Raw genomic sequence first — 27,148 nt, 5'->3', positions numbered from 1 at the left:
CTTATAAAAAATGCAAAGGGTTTTGAATAATACAAAACTAATGAAACCACTAAAAAACTTTAATTTTTAATCAATATGAAAGATTTTTTTTTAAAGTTTTAAAAATTTATTTACAAAGTTAAAGAAATTTTACAATAAATTAAAACAAACTTTACAATTAATAAAAAATACAGGAAATTGAATTTATTGAAGAAATGAGTGGTATTACATCTTTTTTCAGCACTTTCCCTTTACTAAAACTCTAATTATAAAATAAGATATCACTGATAACATTTAAAAAAATGTGCTTGCTTTAGACAAGGTTACAGATATTTAATTATTATTAAACAGATATTTTAATTATTGCTCTAGCACTATAGTGTTTTACTTAACAATTTAACTAAACATTTACATTAATTTTACCTGCTTGGTAACTTTATATGCCTTCTGGGGACACATTTGAATGTTAGTGGGATTCTTTCAAAGTTTTGTTTAATATATACATTTATTAATAATATTATTTATTAATAATAAACAATTATTGCGATAAATTCTCTTAAATTATTCACTTTAACCGGCTTATTTGGTTATTAATATTGACCGGTTAATATTAAAAAATAATTGACTATTCACACTGACTGTTACATATACAAATTAAGAATGGCATTGATAAAAAAAAATTCGGAAATTTATTTTGAAAAAGATGCGTTCATTTTAATATTTAATAATTTTTTTAAAATATAAAATAAATGTATCTAAGGTTAATACCATACCTAGAAGTATTTCTTCTTTGTTCAGAGGATTAATAACATCAGCTGCACGTATCTAAAAGATTGTACCTATTAATTAATTAAAATCCACATAAAAATTCATCACATAACACTGGAAAAGGAGAACATGGTCCAGAACTCAAGAAATTCTATATTTTAAATCATAAAGTGATAAAATAAATAAATATAAGTATGTAATTTTATAACTTAAGAATATGAAAGATTTTTAAAATTATAAGAAGAACTCTAAATATAAGTTATTCAGAATCTAAACATAAATTGTTTTTATTGGTTCGAACTCTGAAAATTGTTAAAAAATAATACTTAAATTTAATTAAGTAACAGTTGAAAACATAACACAAATATGTGTATTTCAAGAATTTTCTTTCAGTTATTTTTAAAGGTAGCAAACATGTGACTCTACTAAAACAACAGTTACTGAAATAACAAGGCAATGTTAATTTGCCAACAAATTTTTTGAGATATTAATACATTTATTTGTCAAAATATTGAGACATTAATTTGCCAACATATTTTTTGAAATATTAATGAAGCACATAAAAATAATGAAATAACTTATATTCAAAAATAACTTAATTCAGCCAAAATACTAAAAAAAAAAAAAAAAAAAAAAAAAAAAACATTACATGTCTGAGGTAGTAAAATGAAAACAAATAATAAAAAATTACTTATGAAAAATGTAAAGTGAGAAAACTGACTAAGCAAATTTGTGTATTTTTTGTTATGGGAATTAAAATTATTTTTATTAGATATAAAAACATAAAATATATATCTTACTGTTCTCCCACAACTTAGTGTTATATCCTCTCCATTTTTCAGTTTTGAAAGATGTAACCCATCTCTAAAATAAAATAAAGATATTATTTCACTATATAAGGTACATGAAACCGGATTTATGTTGTTTTGTTTATAAAAGGCTTTAATCAAAAAGCTATAAAGAGATGAAATAAGTTGCGATGGTTCAGTAATTGAACGCACTGAGCTATCATTGCAAAGGACTGGAATTCGATCCTCACAGGTGGCTTGGGGCACCACCAGCTTCAGATCGATGAATATCAGCTTGACTGGTAAGTAAAGGCGGCCTATACATAAATTTGAAGGCATTTCCACAATCATGCTGAATATTCAAAAATGTAAAAATTATGGTATGTAAAAATGTAAAATTATCATGTAAAAATTATGGAGCCTCAACCTCCATGATCCCCATGGCTCAGAGAAGGCTGTTGCAGGAACAATTTTCTTTATAGAGACGGAATGTAACATATTTAGAAATTGTTACTAAGAGCTATTGTCAGTACCAGGGGAGAAGTGAAGAGATTATGCGGTGGAAAGGCTTATCCGAATTGTTTTCGTGATAAAATTGCATTTTTTTAAAATTAATTTTCAGTTTCTTATAAATTGTAATTTTTTCTGGTAGTAAAATTTGCATTTTTTCCCCTTAATATTTTGTATTTGAAACTTTTTTCTTTCTTTTAAAGTTTTTTATTCAGCTCTGTGAGCAGTATCACTTATTGTTACTGCTACAAGTAGATTTGACATGAAAAGCTGAAGCCAACCTCCACAAACCAACATCTTCAATAGCTTTCTTCTATTCCAGAAAATGTAGTAAACAATAAAAAAAAGCATTTTCTTCATTTCCTTCAACAAATAAGTTAAAGGAGCCTGTAGCAAGAAAATATATATAATTGTTTTGGCATCATAATTTTTAAAGAGTTAAATATTATTTAAAAAAAATATTAAAACCATTTTAATATCATATTTAAATTTAGAATAAAGTAATTTAAAATGCCAAATAATATTCAGTGTTTTATCTGTTTACTTTTTCATTTTACATAAATGACTTACACAAAATAAGAAAGTTCATATAATAAAATAATATAAAAAATACTTACATTGGTACCCTGTGTTCCACTAATTTTTCTGGTATTAATTCAGGAGGCATTTCAAGTATCTGTTAAACATTAATATTTACTCTTATTAAAAAAATATACATCAAAAAGTTTTTAAATCAGTTAATTACTCATCTGAATTAAATGCCTCTGATAAAAAATAGCATTAAATACTAAAGTTGAACAATATTAAATTCAAATATCAAACATATAATAAGATTTTGAAAAAAAATTAATTTTAATAGTTTTATCTATTTTTTGTTTTATCTGCTTTGAAATTTTTTATATCCTTATAGCATCTTCCTATATTAAGAAACATTTTATCCTAAAAATTCTAAAAAGATTTTTAACATTGCAATTGTGAAATATTTTCGTATTTTTACATTTATATTCAATCACCAAAACATTCAAAATTTATTTCTAGCTTTAGTATGAAATAAGACTCTGTACAAAGCAGATATCAAAAAGCAATAAGTTTAAACAAATTAAAAAAAACAAAAACATTTTGTGAATTAAAGCTTTGCATAAATTATCATTTATGTAGACCATAAATTAAAAATAATAGCTCAAATCATTATAATACTTACTTTGATTGCATATGAAAATATTACTTCATTAATACCTACAAAAAAATATTCAAAGAATGTTTATTCATGTATGCTTAATATAACTGTTTTTCAAAAATCACGCAAAAGATTTAATTTTAAAATTAACAATAATTGACATAAAATATAAAATCTAACAGTCAATTTTGTTAGTTTAAATTTACAATTCTGATTAATATTTATAGACATAAATATATCTAATAGCTGTAATAAAATGTAAAAAGCATGAATAAAAGTTTACAACCGTTTTGATGCTATCTAATAAGGTTTCATGCATTATACTTGCCTTACATGCATTACTTTTTCAAAAACAGTAAAATGTACCTTCCTTCCACAAAAAAAATTAATTCAAAAATAAAGTGCAAACTTTCTTTTGTGTAATTAAATAACAAATTATTTTTTTTTGTTCATTCTAAAAAATATTTTTGTAATGATATTAATTGTAGAATATCATATTGAAAGGAAATGAAAACAATAAGTAACTCTGACCTCTGTGGCTTTTTTCGAACCTTCATATACTGGCTTTTTACATCAAAAATCCGGTTTCTCCATGTTATCGAATGGGAAAATAGTGTAAAAGAAATCGTAAAGGTGTGTCGTAAGAGGAACATTTCTGTGAAATTTTACCCAGGGGCTCCATGCTTGGAGGGTTAACATTATGTACTTTAAAGAATGTGTATTATTTCAATCATAATTCATATTCATTCACCCAGCATTGTTTATTAGTATTTTTTTAAGAGAACCTTTGCCAAAACTTACTTATTTCACACTGGTAAATTCTGATTCCATGAATTTAAAGTTAAGATCAACAAGCTTCTCATATAAATAAATAATTTAATTACTTTTATAGCTCATTCCCCTTTACTGAAAGACATTTAAAGAAGGATGATGCAAGACCACTTTTATTTTTATGAATTAAAAATATAATTTGGTAAATGAGATAATTAAAAAAGACAAAAATAAATCACGATTTTAGAAGGAATTTTTTTTAATATTCGGCATATTAAACAATAAATTACAATATATATAATGCACATGCAAACAATAAATATTTATGTAAGAAATAATTTAAATCTTTTATTACTTTTTTTGGCATAACTCTGAGGATCAGCATGGATACAAATTGAGTCTATTTCAATTAGGTCATCTTCTTTACTTATGTATTTCTCTCTTCTAACTGAAAAAAATAATTAAAAATAATTTTTTGGTTTCAATTTAGCACTTAAGATTCAAAAGTAAGATGTAATAGAATCAAAAGTTTATGAAAACATACCAATTTTTGCGGTTTTGATTTCTGAAGTTAGCAAGAGATTGAAATACTCCTAAAATATTGAAAGGTTAAAATCATGTCAAAAGGTATAGCTTCAAAAGGTTATAAGTAAACATTCATTCAGCTATATACAGCAAAAGGCTGTTAGAAAAATCGAAAAAATCTCAAAATTTTTATATTGAATATATCATCTTTTGATTGAATATTAATGAAAATGTATGAATGTTTTTGTGGTAAATTCAATAATTTGTCAAGATGATGCTTCTCTAAAATATGGATTCATAAATTCCAAATAATAATTATCAGAAACTTAAAAGAAAAGTTATGCGCCATCTGGTGACATCATTTACAAAACCCTATACAAATGTACCGATTATTAATCTGTTGAAAAAAATTACATTAACATTGTATCCACATGAACAATTTTACTATAGAATATATCAGAAATATTAATTATTAATAATAAAGAAGCAGCAATTAACAAGAAAATATTCAGCCTTGATAAGAGTAAATGCAGAACATTATTGACAGGGAAGCAATATTTAAAAAAATATTAAGTACTACCGGCAAGTGTATGCCCTAGGAGCAATATGTCGGAGCAATAAAAAAGTTTACCTTATTTAAAAAATCCTTTTTTTGTAGATTATATTCAATAACACTATGAAGATTATATTCAATCTACCTTACTATTTTTATCATTCTGTCATCTTTGTAGGGTTCAATAGAATATGAAAAGGGCTTAATCTACATGACCCAGGCATAATTTTCCTGCCCTGGTTATAACAAAACTTTATAATGAGATATTTTTTAATTTTAAGTCAAATAAAAAAATTATCAAAAGGAATCAAATTACAGATCAAAACTTTATTTTGTTCCATTCTTCTAAAGAAGGAAAAAAGACTACAGTATAGACATAGCATGGTTGCAAATAATAATAATAATAAAAATAATAATAATACTGTCAATCATAAGGCAGCACCTTAATATTTTGTTCAAAAAATGAAAAATAAACTCCTTCCTTTTACATTAAACTAAATTTTTAATTTAAATACAATTGTTGATGAACTGAAAGTGCTCTGTAATAAAGGTCAACCCCACATTTAATCAACTGATTAAAGTCATAGCAATTTTGCCGAGTTTTTATCAGTGATACCAAATGGCCTGTTTAAAGAATTATTAAATAAACTGATGTGTAGAAAATACTGTTTCTTGTGTATGGAAAGAGGAGATGTAACCATTAATTAAAATTGCATGATCATGTAGAAATGCAAAGAGTAAAAATTTTAGCACTATGTGAAAGAATGTTCTCTTTGCTCTTTTCCTTAAAAAAATTTTTTAAGGTATAACAGAAAAGATATTTCCTTTCAAAAGTGCACTGATAATATGGAAGAAGTTTCCTTTTAACAAGTCAAAAACATAAATTTTTGTATCTTAAAAGTTAAATTGCTAACAGTGTCTCTCATATAACAAGGTTTGGCAAAAATCATGATTAAAAAAATAATAAATTAAAAAAAAATCAGCTTTTTATTTATGTCAGTCAGATATTTTTTTTTATTGAAATCAGGTTTACGTTCACATTCACCAATCAAAGAGTATTGATAATACTAAATATTATTTAAAAGCAATATTACAACTGACAGTTTACTCAAAAATTTCTATTTAAAAACTGGTAAAATCATAATGTATATAATTATTACAAACTAATCTCTAAATAAATTAAATAGTTATTTTTGTTCAAGTTCCAAAAACAAAATCATAATCTATCAGCTAGATATCAAATGAAGAACATTAAATGAAAGAATGAAAATTTTTCAGGAAATAAATATATATATACACACACCCTTGGAACAACAATTTTCCTTCACTATTTATAGATGCATACTTAATAAGTTAAGCGCTTACATTTAAATAAACATGAAACTAAATGGGTATAATTAAAATATTTGAATTTTAAAGAGCAAATTATTTTACCTACAACCGAAAGAAAATGTTACATTAAAAGCTTCATGTCACTTTTATTCACATTTAGTATCTCATTTTTATTATTCGATTTTGAATATGAAATAATAGTTAAATACAGTCCTCTCTCAATATTTGTCAAGATAAGATGTTCACCATAAATGAAATCAGATTTTTAAAAATGAAACATTGTTAAGAGTATATTCATAAATTATTGTAAAATATATTATAGACTTAAATAATTGATTAAATTTGTGATTTTAATCAAGTGATTTAATTCATGCCGATGCCCGGTGGCTGAGTGGTAGCGCTTAACACTCCCGTGCCACAGGTCCTGGGTTCGATCCTCGGGCTGGGAAAGGTTGACTCAGCCTTTCATCCCTTTAGTGGGTCGATAAATGAGTACCAAGCATGCTTGGGAACTAAGCACTGGGTATTCCGCCTTCGGCTGACCACCTGACCGAAACATCTGCTCCTGCACCCCAGAGCCCAAGCTCAAGAAAACTGAGATGGGCACAGTAGGCTTTGGCCCTCTATGGGATGTCATGCCACTGAGTTTAGTAGTTAGTAAATCATGCCAACCCTGCTTATGACCCATAATATTAGTAATACTTGTATATTCTAAATACATGCTTAAAAATCATAACTAATAATGTGTCACTTATAAAACAGTCAAAAATTTCAATTATTATTAAATAAAATAAACTTACAATTCCAGGAGGACCAAAAATGTTCATTTTATATATTCCAAATGATTCATGTGTGATGTGAATATCTAAAAACGGCAAAACAATATTTTATTAAGAAATATCTTTTGTAAATTTTTTTAAATTGCATTATAAGTAATTTATTACATTCATTTAATAATAAAATAATATTATAACAAAACATCAGCAAAAATTTGGATTCCTAAAATACAGAGTACTGTAGAAACTCAGGGCTAAAGAGAATAGAAGGGCTGGTTCACTCCTTTGAAGTATCTCTTGCCGCGCCGATCCTCCGACGTCACTCTAGTGACGTCACTTTGGCGCAAAGCTCGCACTTTNCAGACTACTGTAGAAACTAGACAATTGCTAGAATTTGTGAAAAGAAAAAATTAACTTTAAAATGTAAAAAAATTAATTAGATGTCGAAATCTATATGTTGTAATAATATTGTATTAAATAGTAAGTGTTTTTAAAATGATGTAGTCAAAACCAAGAGAAATAATAAAAATAATTGTTAGGAGCGTGAAGTGTGATTGGCCAAATGTTCAACATGAAATTCAATAAAAAAAGTCTCAAAAATAACTTTAGTATCAAATACATCAAAATATTAAAAACCACAAGGAAATTTATCACAATAATTGCAGGAAAAACAGTCGACAAAATTACATGGATTTGCAATGAAATTGTCTTGAATCAAGAGCGTCAAAATAGGATTACTTAAATGTGATGTTGTAATATAATTGTACTATTAAAAACATCAAGGTTTTAGAAAAAATTTAAATAATTACTGCAGAAAAAATTATCGACAAACTAACTAAATTTATGATGCAATCAAACATATTTTTATTTAATTTTAGTCTCATAACTTTGACATCTCTATTTCTCTAAATGAGACATATGAAATCTAGAAAATTCTAAAATTTAAAACTCCGGCAGTTCGTATTTTTAGGTTATACTATGATATTAAAGTAGTTCAGTTTTTAAAGGTAACACCTAAATAATAAGAGAAATAGAATTTGATAGAAAGTTTTTACAAATATGAAAATTTCCTTACATCCAAAAAAGAAAACACTAATAGTTTAAATTATTCGAACATTCAATTACGCTTTTAAAAATAATAATGAAAATAAATAAATAAAATTCGTACATCCTCCATGGAATATGGTTACATGCATTTGCAGTAGAACCTAATAGTATAAATAATCAACATTAGTAAATCACTGTCAGTAATAACAAATAGTTTGACCATACATTAAAATAGAAAAAATCATCAAAAAGTTAATTTATAATAGGGAGGCATTTGTACTTTGAAGGAAAAGAAAATACAAGGTCATAAAGAAATTTAGAAAAGTGAACTTTTACATAGATCACAAAGCACTCCTTATTCAGAATTTAAATCTATAAAAATTATAGACAATCAGCAGAAGTAAGCATCCTTTAATTTTTTTCCCCTTCATATTACTTGGCAACATAAGAAACATAATGAAAAGGTAAATGATTTAAAGTTTTTAAATTTTCTTCTCATCACTCTGTTACATATGAAATATAATAAAGAGAAAAATAATATGCACAATAAATATTTTCCTTACATCACTTAAGCAAGATAGACAAGAAAATAACCATCTATTCACACAATCAATAATGTAATTTGATACTTTAAATAATAAATTTAAAATAAGTTTTATTACTAGCAAACTTGAAGTTTATTTTTAATTATCAAATTCAGCTACTCAAACATACATCTGTGGGGATTAAATTTATCGACTATGTCAACTTTCATCTACCAAAAGGTACCTCTAGATGGATTCAAGTTAACATGTCTTATATGCTAGTGATTTGTTATTTAATATTTGTAGTGGTAGTTATGCCACATTACTCCCCTTCCCGAATTTTATCTGTGATAGAATTCGATGAATGAATACCACTAGTTGATTCACGCTATTTATTTATTTATATCAATTTTTTGCTCATTATATATTTTTTTGTTCATTTTTTTTGTTTTGCTTATAGCATTTCGGTCATTTTTTTTCTTCATATTTTTTTATAGCATTTTGCTCATTATTTTTTCTTATTTTTGTTTATAGCATTTCGCTCATTTTTTATTTATTTTTCCTTCACTTTTGTTTATAGCATTTCGCTCATTTTTTTTCTGTATTGTTTATTACTGAGAGACTTTATTTACTTCACCAGATCTCTCTCTTTTTTTTTCTTCTTTGAGCAGTTTTTATATTAAGCAAATCAACTGTTTAATGTGTACCATTCATCATGTTAGCGAGTTCATATCACATCCACGGGTCACCATTGTAGGAATATAATCTTAGACTAAATCAACTTTCATGTACCAAAAGGTACCTCTAGATCAGAGGTCGGCAAANTGGAGATTTCGAAAAATTATATAGGGGTCGATGATGAAAAAAGTTTGGCAACCCATGCTCTAGATGTATTAAAGTTAACATGTCTTATATACTAGTGATTTGTTATTTAATATTTGTAGTGGTAGTTACGCCACACATCTGCTTACAATACCTCAGTACAATACCCTATTATGAGCCAATGAAAAATCTCTCTTTGCATTTACTTCACCTCTCCAACTAATTTGTTATTTTGCAAACAATAAATCTATAAAAAAATAGCATAAATTTATGCGAGGGAAAAAAAAAGCAATATGTAACATACCACCAATACCACTTAAGTTGCACCAGTCATTATGGGTGATAAAAACATTTCTAAGTTGACTGAAACCAGATCTGAAATTAAAAATAATCTTATAAATACCATTAAAGATATGAAAAATGAGCTATTAAAATAATTAACAACACAAGTACATATATGTTAGAGAAAAAATAATTTTAGAATTAATAGAAAATTGTTTAGTTTGAAAATATGTTGAATTAAAAAGTCTACTTATACCTTCCTAAGTTTTCGAAATCAGATACTGTTTGGTCATTTAGTTAATTTCGGTGTTAGTAATACCGAAATTAAAATAAAATACCCAACCATAGCTTCTAATAATTCTGAATTTGATCAAAAATCTATTTAAAAACTTTTATATAAAAAAAATTATTTTAAAGCATTTATATGTTTTAAAAATAAATTTCAGATGTTTCAGGCTGACTTTATATTTATTAAAATGCAATGTAATATGTTTTTCCACCATTTTTTTATTATAATTATTCCAATTTCAATGATAGATACAAAATAAAAAAGTCAAAATTTCCGACTTCTCATTTAGTCAAAAAAGTAAGGAAGGCCAATATAAATAACAGAGTATAATACAATTAGAATAAGCGTTATAAAAGCAGTAACTCACTCAAAATAATATTCTCGTAAAAGTCTGCTAATACCTTCGCCACAATTGAATAAGAAGCTATAAAGAAAAAGGTATGAAATTTAAGACAAATTTAACGTCGTATCTAAAATTATTTAAAATCAGTAAAATCTAAATAAGTGAACTTATCATACAAGAATTCTTGAAATAAGTGAATTTATCATAAAAGAATTCCTTTTATAAATGAATTTATCATATAAGAATCCATATAAAACAAGTGAATTTATTATAAAAGAATCCATAAAATATGTGAATTTATCATATAAGAATCCTTAAAATGAGTGAGTTTATTATAAAAGAATTTTTTAAAAAAATGGTAGTCCAACATTTACTTGAACTAAAGGTTTATCAATAACTATTTCAGCTAACTTGCTTATTACTCTGCTCATCCATATTTATACAGTACATTAAGTTACACACCAAATAATAATAAATAGCACTGCAATTGCCGACCGGCCTGTGTAGGGGTTAGGGAATTGCCCTTGCATCAGAAAGGTTCTGGGTTTGAATCCCGGGAAAGGGAGGAATGTTCTTTCATTCTCTGTACTATCTGTCCTTACTGTTGGCCCACCTAATATGGTGCCCCTGAAAGAGTGGCCAACAAATCTGCCCTTCAGATACCTGTATGATCTAGGTCATTCTCCAGGTGGGTATTGGGAAGAAAAAAAAAGCACTGCAATTTCTAAACGAACTTAAAAAAAAAAATAGAACATGAATTAAAAGGAACCTAAATAAACATTTTAGCTTTATAACTAGCAAAATATAAACACAATAATTCATTCAAACTTAATTATGCTTACATTGTCTTTTAGGAAAGGGGTACTCTATTCACTCAAGTTAATAAACAATTAAAGTATCAAAAAATAACACATAATTATTTATGTTTTTAGAAATCTGAAAATAAAGAGAGATTTGTATTTTTAAAGCTTAAATTTAAATTAAAGGATATTTCCATATTCATACCTGTGCTTGCCAACTACAATTGCCAAGAGATCAAAAAAATTTTAAGCTAGCAGATATTAAAAAGGAAAACTCACTTGGGGTGGTTATAAATAATGGTTATAAGTCCTTTGAGTAGATCCTCCTTTATGATTCATTATATATTTTTTTAAGTAAGCACATTCCAGGAAGTCAGCAAAACTTAGTGATTATTTTGGCACAGTTACCAATACACGAATCTTCCCTTAAATAAGCTCAATTACAACTTTTATTAAATTTTAAATTATTTGCTAAGTTAAAATTTTGCATAAAATATTTTGAAGGAAAGTGATAACTATCCTTAATAAGTTTTTCCCCTAATTAAAGCTTTTGCTTAAAACAAAAATATCATTTCAAAATAAATGGAAATAATAATTTACAAACAGAACAAAATGTTGTATGAAATTAGGATTCTATTTTAAAACTGAGAAACATAAAGTTTCTAATTCTTAACAGTAAACATACATATTTTTTAATTTATGTTGTTGTTGCTTATCCCCATCTGGCCTGACAAAGTCAGACCAGATCTATGAACCCATTGACCAGAATGAAATCGAAGACCAAATGAGGAGTAGATTAGATGTCTTCCCAGAGAAGACCAAGACAGTCCAGGATATGATTGGCAGAAGCCCGGTGTAGATGGCACTTAGGGCAGAGGGGGTAGGTTTTAGTACCCTCAGAAAATAGTAAACCTTTTAGATGGCCGGTAGCTAGGCGGGAGAGAGTTGTGCAGACTCTCCTTTCAAAGGGAACAGTCACATAAACTCCAGGCTTATTTGCTTTGTACCTTAGTGGAGATATTAGGGTAGAGATAGCCAGTCTATTGTTTGGGCTCTGAAAATTTGTCCAAAGATGGGGGTTACCTTTTTGGCGAAAAATTCATAGCTGGCGGTCGCATCGTATATGAATATTTTTAAGAGTACCTGAAGATTTTTCTCTCCCTTTTTTTTAATATTTTGAATGCTTTCCCAACTTCATTTGTGATTGTAAAAGATAAGTTTTCAAATCAAAATACATTATAATATGTGCGCTACATTTAATTATTTACTTTTAATTGCTTAATCATAAAAAGCTAATAATATTATTATATGATTTTATCAAACAATGAAATAAAAATAATGATTTTTTGAATCGATAATACAAACCGAATTGAACTGAAGTTATAAATTACACGATTATAATTAATTTTATCAATGCATAAATTTTTTTTTATTGAGATTACGCATAATAATAAAAAAATTTAACAGGACAATTGCATAACTTTTTAATGGTTTTAGTATTGTTCATAATTTATAATTTTTCTGATAAAAACAAAATATTTTGTTTTATTTTTAAAATAAATATTAATACTGCTAAATGCTCCACAATTTGTGCTCCTAGTTTGTCTGTCATGCAATAATAATTTATTTATTTATTTTAACCAATGTATGAAATTAAAATTTCAGAAAGTTAACACAAGATGATAAAAGTATAACTAAACTAACAAATTTAGGATTTGTTATTTGTCTCTTTATTTAAAAAAAGAATTACTAAATACCTTTTAAGAACATATCTACTTGTTGTTTGAAACATTGATAGTTCTCGACTTAATTAAAATTTTATAAATAAAATTTTTTTTTTGATAATCAAGAAGAGAATTATTCCCTTTTTATTTTCTGAAATCAAAATAAAATACATATAATAATAAAAAATAGCCACACCTTTGACAACTTATAATAATTCATTAATAATAGGACTTATTATTAATAATAGAACCTACAATAATCTAGTTAATATTTTCCTGAATAATAAATATACAGTAATATATATAAATCAGGGTTGTGGTTTTGGACGTCCTTAACTGGTTTTGGACAGGACACGTAGGTTTTACTGTCTTAAACTGGGTAAAACTGTCTTAAACTGGGTAAAACTGTCCTAAACTGGGTAAAACTGTCCAAAACCTTGAACTTTGGTAAAAGTTTAAATTTTATAGGTGTAGCCATTGTACACATAATAATTACATGTATCAATAAAAATTTGATATTTTATATACAATTTACTTTAACTTATTAAAAGAAAATAATATAATATAATAGGAAAAGGTTTATAATTTTTGAACCTCCATAATTCATTGAACAACAAAAGTGAATACCTAATCCTTTAAATATAAATATGCTTTTAATACTGATAAATGATATTTTTGCACAAGGATAAATAATGCAATATTAAAAAATAATAATTTTTTTTAAAAAAATACTAAATTTGTTTAAAAATTAACCTTTTATTTTTCACAATATTTTTTTNTATGCAGTGTGTATTATTACCTATGTCTACCAACTATAAATTTATCTTGAAAAAATAAATGGTGCCCACCATTCGACCAATATTCCGGTATTTGCTCTTAGGTACAAAAAGGTTGGGGACCACTGGCTTAACCTGTATGGCAAGGTCCAACTTCAGTTATGTACTATTGAATGAGAGGACCAATTGAACTTGATTACTGATTAATCTTCCTTTGTTTAATGCTTAACTTGAAGAGTCAAACAATATTAATAAAACATTATACTTTTAAAAACAAATATTCTGTAGTAGATTTAATTATCAATATGTTATTAGTTCTATGTTTATTTATTTCTTAAATATTGTTCAGATAAAATTGTGACATAATTTGAGTAAAAGGGTTTTGGACAATTTAAGACAGTTTTGGACAGGACGGTTTAAACCAGCGTTTAAACCGTGGATTAATCCATTCTGTCCTAAACCTTGCCAACCCTGATATTAATATAAAATTTCCTAAATAAATTTGAATATCCAAACAATTTTTCCTTTATAATAAAATAATTTTCTGAATAATAAAAACAAAGTATTCTTTGGCTTATAAATTTGCTTTAAATAAAATTTTATTTTTGATCAAAAAAATTATGTATAACATAAAATGTACTTTTATATATTTTTAAGTTTGTACAATTATACTATATAATTAAATTCGCTTGAAATTATTTAAAAAAAAGTTATTCTAACGCATCAATACAAGTTACAGAGCAAAAATAAAAAGCGATTTCTTTGCAAAATATTGGAGTGAAAAAATAAGCCAAAAACAGTGCATGTGCTTCATCAAAAAAGCAGTAAAAATATCAGAATGTTCGTAGCAATATGAAATTTAATTGTAATGAAAATACTTACAAATGTTAACTACATTGTAATTTTTTAAATTTAAACAAGGATATTAAAAAATAATAGCTATTTTGCTAGTTACAAACCAATTTAATTCATTCTATAACCTAACGTGCTAACATACAAATTGTAAATAAATGTTTAAAAGTGACTATAAAAGAATAAAAATCTCATTTGTTAAATGTAAATAGTCCTCCTTTTATAAATTTTTCTTCACATCCACATGTACAGCAGTATTCAACCATTTTCATTGAATTTTATTGTTCAAAACAAAGCTCTGCAATCCACCTCTATAGTAAAAGACTGGGGATAGGGCTTACTGGAGAGAAAATCGTCCCGGAATCACGTGACAATGTTCTTTGCAACAAGGGAAGGGGGACTGGTTCTCTCGATGCAAATCTCTCCTCTAAGCTTTGTACTAATGGTGTGTGGGGGAAATCAGCCAGTCCCTGAGAAGCTGGGATTTCTTTAGGGAGTAAAGTTCAAGATCGGTGAGATCAGAAGAGTTAGGGTACTGTTGGCTGCAACCATATTAATTTATACATTTATTTTAACAATAGGTTAGTTTCTGTGTTGGCATCTGTTCATGCTAACTGCAGTCATAAAGAAGTCAAAAGGAGATTAAACTTTCAAAAATTAACAAATATTTATAAATATAAACTCCATCTGCCATGAATTTAACTTAAAGTTGGTCACCTTTTAGGTTGTTTCTTCATTAGTTACTCGGAGTACATTAACCAGAAATCGCATGCTTGGTATTTATTTTGACATATACACCAATACAGAAATCTTAATTATACTAATATTTCTAGACTTAAAGTGAAACAAAATAAAGTTTGTAACACACATACAAAAGTGTTCAATTATTAAATGCGTCATATCTTTGGTTTAACATCAAATTAAAAGAATGTGAAATTAATAGAAAAAAAAAAAGAATGTGCAATAAAAAAATGAATTCTTACACTTTATCATTAGCAAAGAGACCAATGCAACGAGGTTGTCCAAAAGCACCATTCCCTAATATTGTTACACACACCCTAGAAGTTTTATTAAGATCATCCGTTTTATAATTTTTTCTTTTTCTGAAAGGATTCAAAACAAACCTAAAGGAAGATAACCTAAAAGCACATTTTTCAGTTCTGAAGTTTGGAGGTATACAAATTTTTAAAAGAGCATGATAATGTCCATTTTTAAAGAGAAATGACATAATTATCTTCCCAACAAGTAACTTATTTCAAAGTGTGCCAAAATTTAGACACAATTTTTTTTATATTTCACGATAATGTAAGCATAATTTTAAAAAACAAATGGCATCAAATTTTATTTTCAAATATGTATTTGAACGTATAAAAAACTGTGCTCAAGTGGATCCAAAAAGAGATTGTAAAATTTCAACATTTTCACGATTTAGCGCAATTTTTTTCTGAAATGAACTCAGCACAACACAAAGCAACACGGTCAATTTTGTAAATAAACAAACATAGCTTCGGAACCAATTTTAGCAACTTATGCTAACAAATTATTTTTACTTTTAGCTTTAATCTTTAAAGACAAAAATTTAAATGAAATTATATTAATAAAATATTTTAGAAGAGTATGTAATTAATGATTGTTAAATAATTACATTTTACGTGAGCATTTATGAAAAAGTACAAATTTTATTCAATATAAAAAAGAAGGATATTGACAACTTAAATAAGCTTCCAAATAGCGAAACAGCAATGTTCGAAATAATTATAAGGTGTATTGAGTCGATGAAATTTGAACGGGTTTCGTTCGTAATACTAAACCTTAACTCGTTCGAATACGCGATTTCAGCACTTAATCCGTACATCCCGTTGAAATCGCTCAAACGGGTTGGACATTTCAAAGTGCTGAATTTTGTCAACAAACAGAAGCAGCAATATCCAACATGACTACAGCACGAGGTAATTAGATTGAAGAACAAAATTTGGATTTATCAATTTCAATTCGTTTGAATTGATATTGAAAATTAATATTCGAGCTGTATTTTATTTATTAAATTGAAACGGCGTTACAGTACCCTTCATTTTTCATTTCAAATCCTTACTTTGAGTTAATAATTAAAATGAATGTACAGTTCTACGAAATTATACTGATGTTTCTAATAATATCCTTCCTTATTATCCTATGCTATAATCTTCCCTTATTTAGCAGACTATTACGATATTTAATGAATTCTGATCATTCATATTTCGTAGAATCATACCAATGTTTCATATTGTAATGACTTTTTAACCCTTATTTATGGATTGGTTGACCTCGACCCACCTGAAAATTCCTTCCAAATCGCAGCAAATCAAATAACGTATAACATAATTTAAGTATTATGCAATATATTATAATATGTCATCTTACTTCAGCATATTCTCATATTGGTAACTGATCCTCGCTATTGCTGCTTAGTTCTTGTGCTTAGAGTTTATTAAAATGGTATATAAAATAGCTTTTTTAAAAATAAGCATTATTAATTTTGCATTTATTGTGACAAATCTGATTGTGTTGTTTCTCTGATTGTAATGAACTTTTTTTCATACTTAAATTCCACTTTAATATGAATCAGTTATTTTCGTTTTCATAAGAAGCAGCAAGACCCAATTCGCAGCTTAGGAAAGTTTCTATATTGTAATCTGTCTATCTACACCGACTAAGGGTTTTTATTCCTACAAAAATTTTAAGAAATAATTTTGCACTGTCTGGTAGGCAGCCTAAATTTGGCAACTTAAATACAAAAATCTTTCCCCAGGTTGAATTGATGTTGTTAATTTCCTCATATCAATCCTGTTCAGGTACTTTCTTGTGCTTGGAGTTATCTTGCCCATTTTGCTGACACAGCTTAAAATCTCGCCAATAAAAAGCCGTAATTTTTATTTTATTTGAATATTTGAAAAATAAAAATAATTGCTGGAATAGTTGAGTACGTAACAGAAAATTCTAAGCCAGCATAATTGAAAACTCATCTTTGAACTTGCAAAGAACTTTTATTAAGCAAGAAAAAAATATGATTTAAATTAAGCATCACATAACTTTTTAAAAATAAAGCATAATCCACACGAGTATTTTACACTCCACAACATAACTCAGTTGTATTCGCTCCATATATTCATGTATAAATATCTAATCTGGATCTGTCTTATGTATGTCAATATCCAGTCAAGAATACTTGCATAATGAGGGTGAAAGAATACGTAATAAATACACTAACAATCAATATGTAAATTTATCTTTAAATTATTCTTAAATGTTTAAAATAAACTTGAAAATAAAGGAAAAAACACCCTTTTTTTCACAGCTTACAAACTTAAACTTCCCCTTCTGAATTAGTTTTCCCTCTTTCAAGTCTTTTTCAATCTTCAATTTTTTTTTTTTTTCAAACTTGTGACTTCTGACAAGCTGTTCTTCTTACTCAAACCTTGCTCCTTGAAATTAGTAGTCCAGTGTTTTCACTACAGCGCGAGAATCTCGCATATTTTTTTATTTTCTCGCATCAAAATTCTCGAATTTTCGAAAAAAAGCTTAGAATTACGCCATTTAGAATAAAATCCGTTTCACTTTTCTTCCTGGATCTTTCATTATTTTCAACATCTGCCCCGTTATCTAACTTCCCTATTCACCAGTATTGTTCAAAATCTTTTCGAACTACAGAACACAACCACAGAACCCCTTTCAGAACACATTTCTCTGCAACCACATGTTTACTGTAGGTTAGGTTTCTTCATGTAAGACGCTCATATTTTTTATGTGCTAATGTAAGATGGACAAATACCTTGTAAAGGCAAAGTCTTCTATGATGATGCACCAAAAATATTCAATGCTTTAAAAAATAAAAGATGTTAAAAATGTATTATAATTAAAGAAATTATTTTTTTTTCCAAGAGTTTTTGTGTTTTTTTAGTTTTTAGCAGGGCTGATTGTGCTCCGGAAAAAATCCGGATTTCCGGATTTTTCGCTAACAGTGATTCGGAAGTTTCCGGAGATCGAAGGTCCAGACGTTTCAAAAAATCATTGATCGCACAAGTTTCCGGAAATCAAATTTTCAAAAGTGGAACTTAAAAACACAATTTATTTTGTTTGTAAGGGAGAGCCAGATACATTTTTTATCAGTAAATAGTTATAATCATAAACTCAAGAAAGTAAGACATATTTGTAAATTTTAATTACTTCTCCTAGAAAAACCTAGTTTAAATTTTTTTCAATTGAAATTTTTTTTTTAAACTCGGGAAATTTTCCGGAATTTTGACTTGGGCTCACAATCACCCCTGTTTTAGAAGTCTCACTTAAGTTTATGAAATCTCACCCTGTTTTTGAGAAAAGGTGAGAAATTCTCACCCATTTTTTTTCTATGATGAAAACACTGTAGTCTGGCTATAATTAATTAAATAACTATAAGTACTTATATCAGAGAAATAGATAAGTATCATTATTCCTTTTCGCAACAACTACATTCACCAAAGTAGCAACGTCCGGTTTTTGTAATTTGTTATAAATTAAAATATATATTGTGATTTGTCTAGAATTCACTACAAATTATACCTATCTAGTTTATTTAATTATTTTATTTAAAAAAAAAATTCTGTAATTTCTAGCATGCCACTCAATATACAGTTGTCACCTAATCTTGTTGAGCAATTTGTTTTAGGAACTGATACGAATATCTGCCTATTTTACAAATGGTTTTCAAAAGCAAATTTTATAATTTTAATTTTTTCTCATACCTATTATATTTACCTATACATACCTATCATGTTTGTTTATTCTTACATTTATGAACAGGTGTGTTTTATTATGAACTTTAAGAAGAATTTTCTAAGTAATAGTTAAGCATTTAATAATGGACAGCAATATTAAGATTAAAAACAACAGTAATTATCCTTACATTTCAAAAACCTTGCATTTTTTATATATAGATATTTTGCATAGCTACATTTTTTTTCTTTGCTTAATTAAGCCATAATTTTGCATTTGAAACTGTTAATTGTATGTTGTTTGGCTCAGCAGCCAATTCAAGGATATCTAAATAATTTGTTTTTGTTCTTATTAACGTTATTGTGTTACTTATATTTTTTGTATTCAATAGCATTGCAAGCCGTATTAGATGGATCATATGAAAATGACAAAAAACTTGATATCATTATTCAACTTTGCAATTCCAATAAATGCAATTCCAGTGTTGTATTTGAAAAAATTATTGATTGGCTGATTAATTGCATTACAAATAAAAGGTAAGTAAATAAGGTACTTTTCCATTAACTGGGCAAAAATGCAGTGAACTTTCTTTTCGGTGACATTTTAGAATTGCTTTTTTTTAAAAAATGGCCATCATTCAAAACAAAACTCAAAATATTTATCAATATTCAAAGTAATGTAGTATGTATAGAATTATATGCAGATAATAAATTATGATTGTCGCTGTTTTTTTTTTAATTTACTTTTTCATGTCTAAATTATTTGGTTATTTTTTTGTGCCCATTTTAAAATTAATATCTTCATGCTCTGCACTAAATTTTGTAAGATTAACTGTATAATCTAACAACAAAACAATGGTTTTAGTTTAAAATAAATCTTTGTTAACACTACTATAAAAAGAATAGAATGAACAAAGAGCACTTTTATGTCAAATGTTCCAAAGTGTTGTTTTGAAATATTACAATCTTTTATCTGCATTCATTATTTGAACATAATGAATGAACTGTTGAACTAATGAATGAAAATTGAAACTTTTGAATGAATTGTTAGTAACTTTAGAAAGAAAAAAAAATTTGAAAAAAATCTCATTATTGTTATTGTTAAAATGGTTTGTTCCTTTTTAAAAGAAGTGAAGTATATAAATAAAATATTCAATATATATTCATTAGATAATACTTTTTCGCATACAATATATTGAACTTTTACACGAAGTTTGGCTGGGGTCATTCTAGACTATTTATTAATTTTTAAAATTTTTTTTTTTTTTAGTGAAAGTGGGGAAAATATATGCATATAATTTGTTTGAAAATAGGGTCCTATTTTTGTGATTTTATGTTGAATTACACAAACCAGTGGTGTGTTCTCTAAATTATGTAACAGGTCATGTTTTGTGAATTTGGGAAAATTTTACCTGTGTTTTCTGCATTCAAAATTAGTGTAGAATAAACCAAAACCTTATTTATATAAAAAATATAAAAATTATGTCTTTCAAGGAGTTGTGGTTTTAAAATTATGATTTACTAATGCCATTTACCAATTTTTTTTTTTTTTTTTTTTTAAGAAAAAACTTTTATCATCCAATTTTAAGATAAAAAATATTGTAAAAATCCATTTTAAAGTTCAAATATTTTGTGAACGGTCCATTTTTATAATAAAATACTTTGATTTAACTATAAGAAATGTTATATATTCCTTTTGAAATGATGCCATAAGGAGTTTTTCAGAAATTAATAATTTTAATAATCTATATGCATTTTTTATGAGTGAAAATATTTTCTTAGCTGTGGATCATCATCTGATATTTTTTCTCTATGGCGAGTCTTGCATAAAGTTTTAACAAACCTACAAGTGACAACAGATGATCAAGCTGCATGCTTAAAAAGTAGATATATTAAGGCAAGTATTATGACTACCAATTAAGTTTTAGTTATTCCTATTTAATGTTTACACTTATTTAATCCTGTGTTGATGTATTTTTTTAGTTTTTCCTAAATCAATTTGTTGTACAATGGAAAAACTCAAATTCAAGTTTAAATACAATGTAATTGAATTACTATGTAGCTTGTGTAAAGTAAGAACTCTCTTTAGCTATTGCCTGGATCCGTGACGGTGATGGTAACGAGGTATAACTACTTCAAGTAGGGGTGTGGGGTAATTGTTTAGGACAGGTTTCGACTCAAGTCAGCGCGAAAAAGAAAATATTTTTCTTCGGTCATCTGTGTTAGCCTTAGAGTGAAAAGGAGCTACCCTCTCTGAAATGTGCTATTCTTGTTTCCATAGCAGCAGACGGCCTCAGGCTTTGTGGTGGTGGGGGGAATTCTTACCGTAGACAAACTATAAATGCTGTTCTTTCCTCCAAAACTAGTTAGTTTATTGAATTACGTAATTAGATTATGTACAATTATTATTTCAATAGTAGATAGTAATGCCATGAGTGTATCTGTACAGGACATGCACACGTTCTTCTATATAATCTAACTTTGCCGATTATATTTATTTATTTTTAACTTATTATTGATATTTAATTAAAATGTAATATTTTTCAGAAGAATTAAGAAAAATAAATTTTTATAGCAATTATAAAATTTTTCACTCAAAATTTTTTTTAATGTATTTTTTAGGTTTTTATTGAAGAAATAAAAAATTTTAATAATCAATATGAACTGCTGGATCTCATTTTCAACTGTATTACAATATTTTTGAAGTTGGCATCTATCTATGGCGCTCTGGTTTTCGACAGTAATACTTTGGTAATTATATATTATTTAATTGGTTTTTGTTTCAAAATTTAATGATTGACCTATTAAAAGATTTAATTGAGAAATTGTTAATTAGAATTTTGATTTATTTTCCCTTGTTTGTTAAAATATGATTTTAAACAGAATTATTGTTTTATATTTTTTGTGAACTGTTCATTATTAATTACTTTATTGAAATTTGACATAATGCATGCTTTGTAAAACTTAATTATTTGAAAATTTTATCAATGCATTTATTATTGACCTTTCGCATAAGTAAGCAAAAAATAAAACTTCTTAATAATGTATTTTTTATCTTTTATATAGAAATTTCCTTTCAAGTTTTATAATCTTAGCTTAGCTAAATATTTATGCTAGTTATCATAAATTAAGTAAAAATTACAAAAATAGTGATAACTCCCCCAAAAATAAGCTTATCCCAATGAAATTTGAACATGTTTTCAATTAAGAGTTGCTAAATAAAATTGAAATACACTAAATATTGGCACTGCACTAGAATAGCATCATCTGCTATGAGCATAAAATTGTGTGTTTAATTGCAAGCTTGCAAATTTCACTGTGTTTCGGAGATAAGAAATGTGAGATAGCCAATTTGTAACAATAACCTCTTGGCATCATTTGTCTAAAGAGCTTTGATGGAGATCTATTGGAAGACTTGAGGCAGTACTAAGTCTGATAGAAGTGGCCAGGTGGCTAAATGGGACTCCTTCTGTGCTTCACAGTCTTGGACTACAATTTCGGCACCCAGAAGTTTCAGCCAAGGACAGCCAAATGCTACAACAAGCGTCAACGAACAGTATTTATCATTATGTGCACAGAGGAATAAAACCGCAACTCTAAATCATCTCCGTCCCTCTCTTAGTGCAGCCACTGGAAGATTGATGTCAACATCTGCTGGCTCAGGGCCTTGAACAGTTTAAGGTCTCTCTCGTGCAACAAAAAATATGTTTAAAGAAATGTTTTGTCTTTAAAATTTTCTAAATAATTTCTTTTTTTATTTTAGTTTATGTTGGAAATCTTAAGATTAGGATTTTAAAATATTAAAGAGTGAAAAATATTTTTGAAAAAAATATAGACACTTATCAAAGTCACTTGATGCAATTTTATATATGCTAAGCTCAGTATGCCTGAGCAGAAGCAAGAGAAAGAACCGAGCTAGGTCTTAAATAAAATTGCCATATTAATCTATATTTAGGTTAATCTATATTAATCTATAGTTTATTGAGCTCAAAAATATAGTAGTTTAGTTAGAATTTTTTGTACCTCAATATATTACTTTAAAAATATGTCACATACATTGTATTTGAAAATGCAATTTTATCTGAAAACAACTTTAAAAATCAATTAGTTAATAAATAATTTAATAAATATTTAATAATATTTTTTAGCATTAAATAATATCAATATTAATTAATAACTATTAATATCACCTACTTAGTACTAATTAATAACTATTAATTATCATTATTATTTAATTAATCAAAAATCTATAACAATTTTCAAATTCAATTGTTTGGTGTAAACTGAGATTGAATTTCAATATTAAAAAACTTTAGGAACTTTTTTTTCAAATTTACAGTGCAAAACCTAAATTTTTTTTGCAGAAGTATTTTCTACAAGTGTCATTTACTTAATAGATGGTAAAAAAAATTCATTAGCGTGTATTTAATCTGATTTTTGTTAGCACTTTTTAAATATTTTGCTCAGGTTACTTAATGTTGACCATGTATCCTTGAATGTTCTTTAATTCTGGTGTAACAATTTGATTTGCAAATTGCTTAATTTTAAAAGAAAAAAAAACCCACAAATATCTCTTTAATTGTAATTTTTCGTCTACATGAAATAAATAATTTTAATAGTTTGAAAAAGTATCTAAAGGTACATAAAACAATTAAAGTTTGTTTCTTTTAGCTTTCTCTTCTTTTTGTGACCTTAGACGCATGTTGCGAATATTACAAAGAAAATTCAACGTTTATAAAAGAGTCAAAATCTCTCATCTATATAATTTTAGAGACATTAAACAGTTTACCCAATGCTTCAAATGAATCAAAGGTAAGTCAAATTTATGGTTTTAAGATATTAATTTTAATATATTCATAACATGTGTGAATTTTTAAATCTATATTTTGAATATTAAAATATATGGAAATTTAAAACCTGCTTCAAAAATATTTACCACTTGTTATTTAATTTAAGTTTTATTTGCACCTAATTAGCATTAGATTTAAGTAAGAGTTTTTTTTTCTCAGTATCACATATCGGCACATTAAAATATCTGGCATTGTATTAATATTTTTATGTTCTTTTTCATTTATTTTGCCTTTATTTCTTTGCCCTTTTTATTTTCAATATCTTTTGTCTTGAACTTTTTACAATTATCTAAAATGGAATGTTATACCATGGGGAATATTTCAGGAAAGAATATTCTGGAGAATAGATCTATGACTAGGGTCCGTTCTTTCGTCGATAAAATTACTAGTATTAATTTATAGTATTTTCTAGTAAATATTTTATTCAAATATATAGCTTTTTATTAGAAAATGGTTTAAAAATAGTTGGATCTCTTTACATTTAAAATTTTGTATTGTCCAAAAATTTGACAATTCATCTTGATTATTTTGATACGTAGAAAATCATGATAGCTATCACCATAGTACCTTAGGTTTTCTCTTAATACCCATTGTTTCTTTTAAAAATTATTAAAAAATTTGTTATTTGTGTTTTGTCTCTAATATATCTAACTTGTGTTGTAATTTCTTGACAGTTGCCAGCATATATTGATAATATTAAAGTCATATCTACATTTGTGTATTTTGCCACATGTCATGTTGATTATTGTCCACTTAGCTATGATATTGTTAAAAACCTGACTGGAATAGTTTTCAAGTAAGCTCAAAAAAGATTTTTTTTTCTGTTTTTTCATTCAAATATGTTATTTTAATATAAAATTTAATGGGCTATATACTTTTAATTTTTTTTTCAAATGCTAACTTTAAATGGGAAATATTAATATTTAGGTGTAATATTTCGGTATTATAGGTAATATAAATGTAATATTTAGGTTTTATTATTGTAATTAATATAAGGTATTGGGAATCAATTTTAAGGCACCTTTTCTAAAATTTCACTCAGATGTCTAGAGTTTTGTAATTTTCAATTTTATTTTTAGAAAATTTTTTTAATTGGATAAGTGTAAGGTGTTATTTTAATAATTAGTTATAAACTCATAGGGATTATGATATCAAAATAGTTCAACCAGATATATCACATATTATCTATGTTGGAAAGAAAAACAATAAATTCAATTCACAATACCCATAAATATTTATGGCAAAAATTTAGATTTTTCCTGAATGTTACCAAATATGTGCTTCTTTAAATAACAAATACAAAATCTTAATTCTGCATAAAACTGTAATTTATGAGTTTTGTAAATAATGGTATAGTTTTAAATAACTAATTCGCTGTTGTTATTAATACAAATTTTATGCTTTAATAAAATTTAAGGAAATAGAAATTTCATCAAAGCCTATTTTTAAAAATTTATGTTATTTAGTTATTTAAATTAATGTTATGATGTAAGTGTATATATTTTTTTATAAAATATCAACTAAAATACTAAAAAGTTATGCAATGATTACTTTATTAAAAAATGTTTAATGAATTGTCTATAGTCTAAGAATTTTATTATTCAAAGTATTAGTTTCTAAGTATTATATTACTCAAATACATGATTTTTATTAAATAGTTCAAAGACTGGGTCATTTAAAAGTCTGTTAACACCAGAAGCTGATTCTGAAGATGCCCCAAAAGAACCAAATGTCCATATCTTGGCTTTTTTTGATAATTTGCAAAAACTATTTAAGAAACAGGTATTTATTATTTCTTGTTTGATCTTCAATTTTAAATGTTCTATGCCCTTTCTTTTGTATTATTTTTATGTCAATATTTTCTTGTTAATATTTACCTCATATTTTATTTGTTTTTAAATTTATTATGGTTTCATTAAATACTGACATATATATTTTAATCTATTAATTTCAGAAAATATACGGAAATATTTCCGGATGTGTTGTAGCTTCAGCTTTAATTAAAGAAATGATGTCCTGTACCTTAAATCAGAATAGGTTTGTAAACGATTGTTGTTTTATTTGATCTACTGTGTATTGTATCTTTATATCATTTTCCAAGTTAAAGGCATGTTTAATGTTTTAAACTTTTATTTCTTGATTAAGCATATAATTTGTTTTTATAAGAGTATCCTTAAAAACATTGTTATTATTTTGCATTAATAAGAAAGAAAATTTTAAATTTTGCATTAATAAGATAGAAAATTTTGCTTTTTAACAGTAAAATTATTTTTAAGTTTAATTTTGAACTATACGTGAATAAAGCTTAAACGCTGTGAAAAGAGCACAAATGTTGTTGCATGAAGGGACATATGTTCATTTTAGTACTATAATGAAGTCTCTTCTTTGGTGTCCAAACACAGAAAAGATGTAAACACAAAGGTGCTGGAGAAATTAATAACAAGTTATTACAATAAAATAAAAAGACTGAACCATAACTGAAATTTCATGCTTTAACTTAATAACGTTATTAATGATAATTTCCTTCTCCATACAACTCAGAAATGCAATTGTTTTCATCTTTTTACTTTTAGTGAACTTTCTTGTATTGACTTTTTTTACTGTTTACTGTAGTACATTGGATAAAGATACTATCTTGGTAATCTGATAGTTTTGATTTTCTTACCAGCGGTCTCACGAATTAACTGTATTTATTTATCGTTGCGTAATTTAAATATTTTTACTTTTATAGCTGCCTAAATGACCTTTAAACTGTTACATATATTCCATTTTTAGATCAGACCTGGACCCTTTATCAATTTTAGCCCTTCTTTGTGCTGCTTGTGGCTTTGATATTCCTCTGATGATATCTACTGATTCCTGCTGCAATAATATTTTGAAAGTAATTATTGACAAATTCAATTATACTTTACATGTGCTACATTTTAAAAATG

The 27,148-nt window shown here is 26.4% G+C and overlaps 2 protein-coding genes across 3 annotated transcripts in view; one reads left to right on the top strand and one right to left on the bottom strand.

The window, feature by feature from the left end:
- The window catches only part of LOC107454578 (zinc phosphodiesterase ELAC protein 2), a 33,835-nt gene extending 17,673 nt beyond the window's left edge, over nucleotides 1-16,162 (bottom strand). Inside the window, exons 1-10 of the mRNA XM_021144697.3 lie at nucleotides 15,622-16,162; nucleotides 10,511-10,567; nucleotides 9,877-9,947; nucleotides 7,204-7,268; nucleotides 4,538-4,586; nucleotides 4,349-4,441; nucleotides 3,247-3,281; nucleotides 2,663-2,721; nucleotides 1,548-1,611; nucleotides 753-804 (exon numbers count right to left, since the gene is read on the bottom strand). Of these exons, the coding sequence (XP_021000356.3) occupies nucleotides 753-804; nucleotides 1,548-1,611; nucleotides 2,663-2,721; nucleotides 3,247-3,281; nucleotides 4,349-4,441; nucleotides 4,538-4,586; nucleotides 7,204-7,268; nucleotides 9,877-9,947; nucleotides 10,511-10,567; nucleotides 15,622-15,866 (790 nt within the window). The 5' untranslated portion in view covers nucleotides 15,867-16,162. The remainder of the gene's footprint in view (nucleotides 1-752; nucleotides 805-1,547; nucleotides 1,612-2,662; nucleotides 2,722-3,246; nucleotides 3,282-4,348; nucleotides 4,442-4,537; nucleotides 4,587-7,203; nucleotides 7,269-9,876; nucleotides 9,948-10,510; nucleotides 10,568-15,621) is intronic.
- Nucleotides 16,163-16,407: 245 nt separating this feature from the next.
- Nucleotides 16,408-27,148, top strand: part of LOC107454583 (unhealthy ribosome biogenesis protein 2 homolog) — a 37,486-nt gene continuing 26,745 nt past the window's right edge. Inside the window, exons 1-9 of one of the 2 annotated variants that reach the window (XM_016071823.3) lie at nucleotides 16,408-16,587; nucleotides 19,758-19,902; nucleotides 21,148-21,262; nucleotides 21,988-22,116; nucleotides 24,037-24,177; nucleotides 24,890-25,011; nucleotides 25,874-25,997; nucleotides 26,170-26,252; nucleotides 26,991-27,096. In XM_016071823.3, coding sequence (XP_015927309.2) covers nucleotides 16,572-16,587; nucleotides 19,758-19,902; nucleotides 21,148-21,262; nucleotides 21,988-22,116; nucleotides 24,037-24,177; nucleotides 24,890-25,011; nucleotides 25,874-25,997; nucleotides 26,170-26,252; nucleotides 26,991-27,096 — 981 coding nt within the window. In that variant the 5' untranslated portion in view covers nucleotides 16,408-16,571. Of the gene's footprint in view, nucleotides 17,114-19,757; nucleotides 19,903-21,147; nucleotides 21,263-21,987; nucleotides 22,117-24,036; nucleotides 24,178-24,889; nucleotides 25,012-25,873; nucleotides 25,998-26,169; nucleotides 26,253-26,990; nucleotides 27,097-27,148 lie in introns of both variants that reach the window. The other variant, XM_071180571.1, reaches the window with a different exon arrangement.

The sequence above is a fragment of the Parasteatoda tepidariorum genome, chromosome 5 (genome assembly GCF_043381705.1).
Source record: "Parasteatoda tepidariorum isolate YZ-2023 chromosome 5, CAS_Ptep_4.0, whole genome shotgun sequence".
Lineage (NCBI taxonomy): Eukaryota > Metazoa > Arthropoda > Arachnida > Araneae > Theridiidae > Parasteatoda > Parasteatoda tepidariorum.
Note: the sequence above shows the minus strand (reverse complement) of the source record. Positions and strands in the feature narration are given on the sequence as shown.